The 7751-nt window shown below is 34.6% G+C and overlaps 1 protein-coding gene across 1 annotated transcript in view; it reads left to right on the forward strand.

Moving 5' to 3' along the window:
* Positions 1–7751, forward strand: part of Kiaa0825 (KIAA0825 ortholog) — a 398643-nt gene that overhangs the window by 47208 nt on the left and 343684 nt on the right. The window contains exon 5 of the mRNA XM_029544170.1: positions 4423–5092. Within this exon, the coding sequence (XP_029400030.1) occupies positions 4423–5092 (670 nt within the window). The remainder of the gene's footprint in view (positions 1–4422; positions 5093–7751) is intronic.

Below are 7751 nucleotides of genomic sequence, written 5' to 3' on the forward strand. Positions count from 1 at the left end.
TGTGTTTTGGAGATTGTATCTTGGATATTCTAGGTTTCTGGGCTAATATCCACTTATCAGTGAGTGCATATCACGTGAGTTCTTTTGTGATTTGGTTACCTCACTCAGGATGATATACTCCAGATACATCCATTTTCCTCTTAGGACTGCTTTCATTGTATCATATAAGTTTGGTTATATTGTGGCTTCATTTTCATTAAACTCTAAAAAGTCTTATTTATTTATTTATTTATTTATTTATTTATTTATTTATTCTTTGACCGCATTATCATTGAGTAGAGTTTTGTGCAGCTTCCACGTCAATGTTGTCTTTCTATTATTTATGTTGTTATTGGAGATCTGCCTTACTTCATGGTGATCTGATAGGGTGCATGTGCTAATTTCAAAATTTTTGTATATGTTGAGGCCTGTTTTATGACTGATTATATTGTCAGTTTTGAAGAGGGTACCATGAGAAGATATATCCTTTTGTTTCAGGATAAAATGTTCTGCAGATATATGTTAAATCCAGTTGTTTCATACTTTCTGTTAGTTTCAATATGTCTCTGTTCATTTTCTGTTTCCAGTATTTGTCCACTATTATTTGTGAGGTGCAATATGTGCTTTACACTTCAATAAAGTTTCTTTAATGAATGTGGATGCCCTTGCATTTGGAGCATAGATATTCAGAATTGAATGTTTATCTTGGAAGATTTTACCTTTGATGGGTATGAAATGTCCCTCCTCGTCTTTTTTCATAACTTTTGGTTGAAAGTAGATTTTATTTGATATCTGATGGCTACTCCAGTCTGTTTTCTGGGACCATTTACTTGGAAAATTGTTTTCCAGCCTTTTACTCTGAGGTAGTGTCTATCTTCGTACCTGAGTTGTCTCTCCTGTATTCATCATCATATTGAGTCCTGTTTATGTAGGCAGTCTGTTAGTCAATATCTTTTTATTGGGGAATTGAGTCCATAGATATTAAGAGATATTGAAGAAAAGTAATTGTTATTTCCTGTTATTTTTGTTGTTAGTGTTGCTTTTCTGTTCTTGAGGTTATCTTCTTTTAGGTATGTTGAAGGATTACTTCCTTGCTTTTTCTAGGGTGTCATTTCCCTCCTTGTGTTGGAGTTTTCCTTTTATTATCCGTTGAAGGGTTAGATTTGTGCAAAGATATTTTGTGAAGTTGGTTTTGTCATGGAATACTTTGGTTTCTCCATCTATGGTAATTGAGAGTTTTGCTGGATATAGTAGCCTGGGCTGGCATTTGTATCCTCTTAGGGTCTGTATGACATCTGTCCAGGATCTTCTGTCTTTCATAGTCTCTGGTAAGAAGTTTGGTGTAATTCTAATAGGTCTGCTTTTATATGTTACTTGACCTTTTTCCCTTACTGCTTTTAATATTTTATCCTTATTTAGTGCATATGTTGTTCTGATTATTATGGGTCGGGAGGAATTTCTTTTCTGGTCCAGTCTATTTGGAGTTCTGTAGTCTTCTTGTATGTTCATGGGCATCTCTTTCTTTAGGTTAGGGAAATTTTCTTCTATAATTTTGTTGAAGATATTTACTGGACCTTTAAGTTGAAAGTCTTTATTATCATCTACTCCTAATGTCCTTAGGTTTGGTCTCCTCATTGTGTCTTGGATTTCCTGGATGTTTTGAATTAGGATGTTTTTGCAATTTGCATTTTTTTTTGATTGTTGTGTCGATGTTTTCTATGAAATCTTCTTCACATGAGATTCTCTCTTCCATCTCTTTTATTTTGTTCCTATTTTCTTTCCTATGAGTTCTATCTCCAGAGTTGTCTCCCTTTGTGATTTCTTTATTTTTTTTCTACTTCCATTTTTAGATCCTGGATGGTTTTGTTCAATTCTTTCCCCTGTTTGGTAGTATTTTCCTGTATCTTTTTAAGGGCTTTTTGTGTTTCCTCTTTAAGGGCTTCTAGCTGTTTGCCTGTGTTCTCCTGTATTTCTTTAAGGGATTTATTTGTTTCCTTCTTAAAGTCCTCCATCATCATCATGAGAAGTGACTTTAGATCCATATTTTGCTTTTCTGGTGTGATGGTGTATCCAGGACTTGCTATGGTGGGAGAGTTTGGTTCTGATGATACCAAGTAACCTTGGTTTCTGTTGCTTCTGTTCTTATGCTTGCCTTCTGCCATCTGATTATCTCAAGTGCTTGCTGCCCTCAGTAAATCTGATTGGAGCCTGTCCTTCCTATTATCCCAGTTGATTCAGGACTCCTCAGAGTCCAGCTTTCTCTGTGATCCTGAGATTCTGGGCTCCTGTGAACCTGAGATTCTCAGTGTGTCTAAATTCTTGGCAGTCTACCTTCCTCTGAGACCCTGAGATCCTCTTGTGACCAAGCTTCTGTTATCCTGGGATCCTGGAATCCTAAGATCCTGGGCATGTTACAGTGCCTGCATGTGGTGTTTCCTCTGGGGACCGTGGGGCTCTCTGGTGTGTTTGAAACCAAGGTATACCAGTACAGGTCAGAAGGAACCGGAGTTTCTGGTCAGGCAGGGCCCCTGTGTCCTTCTTCCTGCTTTCACAGCCCCATCACAATTGGTTTAATTTGTTGTTGTATTCCTCTCACCAGTGATCCTAAGATCATGTGGCGAGTCCTCTGGGGACTATGGGACTGTCCACTGAGTTACAGCCCAAGGTGACCTGGAGCTAGTTCTCACTGGTAGGGACTTCAGCCCCTGGCCAGGCGGGTTTTCTGGTTCCCTGCTGCTGGCATAGGCCCATCGCGATTAGTTTGGAGAAGATGTTGTGTTCCACTCACCAGTGATCCTAAGATCACGTGGAGAGTCCTCTGGGGACCGTGGGACAGTCTGCTGAGTTAGTACCCAAGGTTACTGGAGCTGGTGCTGACCCAAAGGGAAGAAACTGGTTCTTAATATGATACTTGTACTGAGGTTATACAAAGTTTAAGTATTCATCCAAAACATGTGTTTTAAAACTCAGTAGTCTACTATTCTTTGATTGATCAAATATTTATACCTATTACCTGGTTTAGAGAAATATAAAGCTAAGATATAACACAACTGATATCTAATTACCTTAGTGTTGCTGGATCTGGACTCTCTGAGAACCTTTTCTTTCTAGAAATTTTTAAAAAACTAGATAGTACAAGAGATGAGAGACAGAGAGGATGAAACCAAGCATATGCTAGGTCCTGTCCCTCACTCAAAAACTCATATGATGTTTGAAAAGTATTTCTCTTTGTACCATGTCGATATCCTTATTCTCTTTATCCAGAAATCAGGCTATTAGGGTTTTCAGGTATCAATGTCACAGAGTTTTCATTATGAGTAAACCAGAGAATATATACAAAAAGTTATTTATATAATAAAATATGTATTTGCTATAATATTTGCATGATAAATGTGCATTGCAGTACTTCTATGAATGAGACCCAATTCCAGCAATTTTTCTAGCTGTTCAATTCTGAATTACACATAATACTTTTGGTATTTTCACCAATAAGTAATTTCAAAGCCAAACTAATTTTTATGCCACTTGAGCCTTTCTTCCATTTCTTTTCTAATCAGCTTGTTTCTACTTAGAGAATATAAACTAATTTCAGCATTGTCTGAAAATGGATATAATTAGGAAAGTCATCGTGTATGGAGAATGTGTGTGCAATTCAGGGTCCAAGAAGAAAGTAATTTTTTTTTTGTTCCTTCATTATTCCTAATTGTACCACCATTGTATGCTACCAACATAAAAGACTAAAGGAATAATTCCCTATCACCTTTTGGAGAGCTTTTCTGAAATTTTCTTTATTCTATTTTGAGTTAGTTATTTCTTTGGAGTGAACAGAAATATTTTCAGTTTAAGTATTAAAGTTAAATATTTCTTAAGATGATTCTCAGCAATGAATTTAAATGAATGTTGAAATCTTTAAGTGTATTAATTTTATTTCTCATGATGGCAGCTGTTAGGAATCAACTATATTTAATTATTTCATTTCTAGAATTATCTTAAAGATTACATTGGGTGGAGTTATAATAAGTATATTCACTCAGGAATAAAAAAATATCTTCCAGGAATTAATTAGGACGTGATCTTGAATTTCTTTTGTCTTAGGAACTCGTTTTAATCAGTGTTATTCTACAGGTCTGTACTTAGAAATGTTTTGGCTTCACCTTTCCTATAGCTCAGGATAGAGGGAAATGTGGGGCTAAAAGTCACATGTGCAGCAATGTAACTGAACAGATAGCTAATCAGCTGAACGTTACAGCTGACTTCAGACTACAGAAATTAATCCATTGTTTGCTGTCAGCGCTGATTAAATCTCAAGTGCAAGACAAAAAGATGTCGAGGAGTATAGGATAGTCATTCTAAATTTTAATCAATTATAAAATTGTGTGTAGAAATTATTTTTGTTATTCTTAGATTTAATCACATTTCAATATTGTAATTTACTTTTATCAGAAAGACGTATTGAATAACGAAGAAAACCATGAAGAAATGATTCTGGATTTACTCTGGGACCTCTCCTGTCAAAGCAGCATCTCGTTCCTGTCTTTTCTGGGCGGCACAGCCTTCTGTCACCTCTCCAGGACTTCTATACATTCTGTTGAAGATTTCTCCTCTGTGGATGTAAAGTCTGTTTGGGATGATGTAAGATTACATCTTCGACGATTCTTAGTAAACAGGTTAGAAAGATATAATGAGTTAAACAATTCACAGCAAAAAACTGAACTGAAAAATCAATGTCTGAAGCAATTCCTCCTGCTCTACTCAGAATCAGAAGTGCTTGTCAAGTACCAAAGCATCCAGAAGAGACTGCTGGGTACATTTCTGCACGACTCCTTTGCTTCTTGCAACAGAGAATCAGATTTAGAAAGAACTGTGTGTGGACACCAAAGTACAATGCTCATGTTATATTCAATGATAAAAGAGGATCTTAATGTACTATGTGATATTTTAGCTCCATCATCAGTGGTGCAGTTCGTTAAAGAAACTTACCTGGATATGGTTACAGAAGAAATGACAAAAATTCTTGAAAATTTTTGTGAGCTGCAGTTCAAAGAAAATACTGTTCCTGTAGTTAAAACAAGCAAGAGCTGCAACAAGCAGAGAGGAGCAGTGCATGCTTTGGGTTAGTGACATTTACATTTCTGTTTGATTTCACTTCAGCCTTTCACATCTTTAACTTTCAGGTTTTTCTGTTGTCAAAAAATAGTTAAATTCCATTGCAAACTAAACCAGAGAGTAAATAAACTCTTGAAAGAGCTTCTGCTCATATATTCCCTTGTCTGTAAGTGTAGTCATGGGAGGCTTTCCTCTCTTGTGAACTTGTTAGGGCACTGAAAATGTAAGCCAAATGAAGTTTCATTTTTTTTTCTGGAATGCATAAAGCAAATGAAAAGTATTATCTAAAAGAAGCTCATATATGGGTGCATACAACTATACATATGTGCAAATATGTGCAACCAAAGAACATGGATTTTACTGTATTATATTGTCCGAAGCCAAAACGTTATTACTTAAGAAGAGTTGTTCAAAGTTGGTTTACATTTACACTGACTAAAAGTAGAAGTCCTAAAGTTACATTTAGCTAGCCAATACTAATAAATAGAAATTATAAATTTTAATCACACAATGTTTATTCATTGTTTAGGGAGTATAGACTTTTTGAATCATTTTAAAAGTCTTCTCTATTTCACATGATAACATATACAATAAAATAAACTTAAAATTCTTAATTTTATTTAAAATATTAATAAAAATACAACAGTATAATAAACTTTCTTGTTATGGTTTTAGTTTTCCACCCCTAGAAAAACATCAAATAAAAACTAAGAAATGTTTATTTTCCTTGAACTATATTATTTAAATATTTGAGAATTTTCCCTTGATAAATTATTATGTGTTGTTGAATGTATCATCATTGTTATTTTCTCTATCATTCTATATTTTACTTATTTTTCTTAATAAAATACCAGAAGACCAAAATTAATGTGACAGATGAATTTTTAAATAAGTTAATATTCTCCAAAAATTTTAGCTTTTTTCTTTGGATACCTGCTCACACAATATAACAAATGAATCAGTCAATTGCTGGGATAACAGTGAGGTTACAGTCTTCTGACTCAAGTGCTCTGTGAGTCTGTGCCAAGCAAACATACCTGCATCTTCATTGTTAACACAGTTTTGAAATGCATTTCATGCCTGTGCTTGCTTTCTAAAAAATTTTTTTTCAAAGTCCTGCCTACTTATAATGTGTCTTTTGTACAAAAGTTTTGTCTTGGCTAAATATAGTTTATACTGGAAGATAAGAGCATCTAACTAACTAACTAACTAACTAACTATATATATATATATATATATATATATATATATATATAAATTAATGAGTCTTAGAGTGATTTAGAGGCAAATTATGTAAGCCTATCCTAATGTTAGAGATGGAAATATTTCCTACAAGCCTAATTGCTCTGAGTTTTCTCAATCAGTGTTACCTGAACTTTTGTATAAATCACTTTTAAATGATTGTTCTCCATATAGTAGGCACTATGCTAAGGACTACCTATTCACTCTTATCCCAATTTTATATAAAAAAATAAAAACTTAGATGAACTCACCCTGGGTTATTTGTGCCCAGTCAGGATTCATTTTCACAGTGAGGATCATCTATAGGGATGTTGTTTTTAGTTTTGTATAACATCTTTTTTCAACACCATGCTGAGACTGTGTCTCAAAGTATAGAATTAAATGTTCTATCAATATTAGACATTTCAAACTAACGTGGTCAAGTGAACCACCTGAAAATCATTTAGTTCTACTTTACTGACTGCATGTCAAATGATTCATTGAGCAGCACCCATATTTAAGATTCTGAGGCATACATTGAATTGTAAGAAAAACCTATGAGTAATTGCAACTATATGAGAAGTTCTTTGTAGCTCAGCCACCAGTCATGAGTTTGTTTTGATCTAATGACCACAATTTGTTTATTAACAAATTATAACTTTGAGAATAGCAATGATAATTTATATTCCTTTTGGAATAAAATCTGGATTGGCTGAGTGGGAAGTTATTATCTTTAATATAATTATTTAACTTTATGGCCTTTGAGTCATTGCTGTTTAACTCAACAATATAGAAAGATCATTTCTTACTTAAAAATGTGTAGGTTCAAATAGGGATTTGTATTGTCTTTCTTAACCCTTCTACCTGACAGGGTCCATGCCATTAGCATCTCCATTAAACCCTGGGGAGGAAGTGAATCCAGGCCTTAAGCAATCTCCTCAGTGTCAGGAAGTGAATTCTGGATTCAGATCCTTTTTCTGACTCCTCCCCTGACCAAACCCACTGAATAACATGTCTCTGTAGTTTCCGTGTGCTCCTCATGATCCATGTGGGCGCTGCTGTACTCGATGGTTCAGTCCTACTGAGTTATTCATTGCCTCTGATTTTATGTTGAGATTGGACATTCTTCCCACAGTATCTGTGAATTATTATTTTTTTTTAATTTGTTTCTTTGGCATCAAAGAAAGTGGTTACTATTCGTCATGATGTATAGGACTGTATAATACTTTATTCATGTGAGTTCATTTAATCTTTTAGATACTTCTTCATATTTTATATGGAGAAACTGACTTAGTGAGGTAATAGTCCCATAGCTACACAGAAAGGAGCTTCCCAGGTTTTCTTTTTTTTTTTTTTGTAAAGATTTATTTATTTATTGTATGTAAGTACACTGTAGCTGTCTTCAGACACTCCAGAAGAGGGAGTTGGATCTTGTTAAGGATGGT

The sequence above is a fragment of the Mus pahari genome, chromosome 11 (assembly GCF_900095145.1).
Source record: "Mus pahari chromosome 11, PAHARI_EIJ_v1.1, whole genome shotgun sequence".
In the NCBI taxonomy this organism is placed as follows: Eukaryota; Metazoa; Chordata; class Mammalia; order Rodentia; family Muridae; genus Mus; species Mus pahari.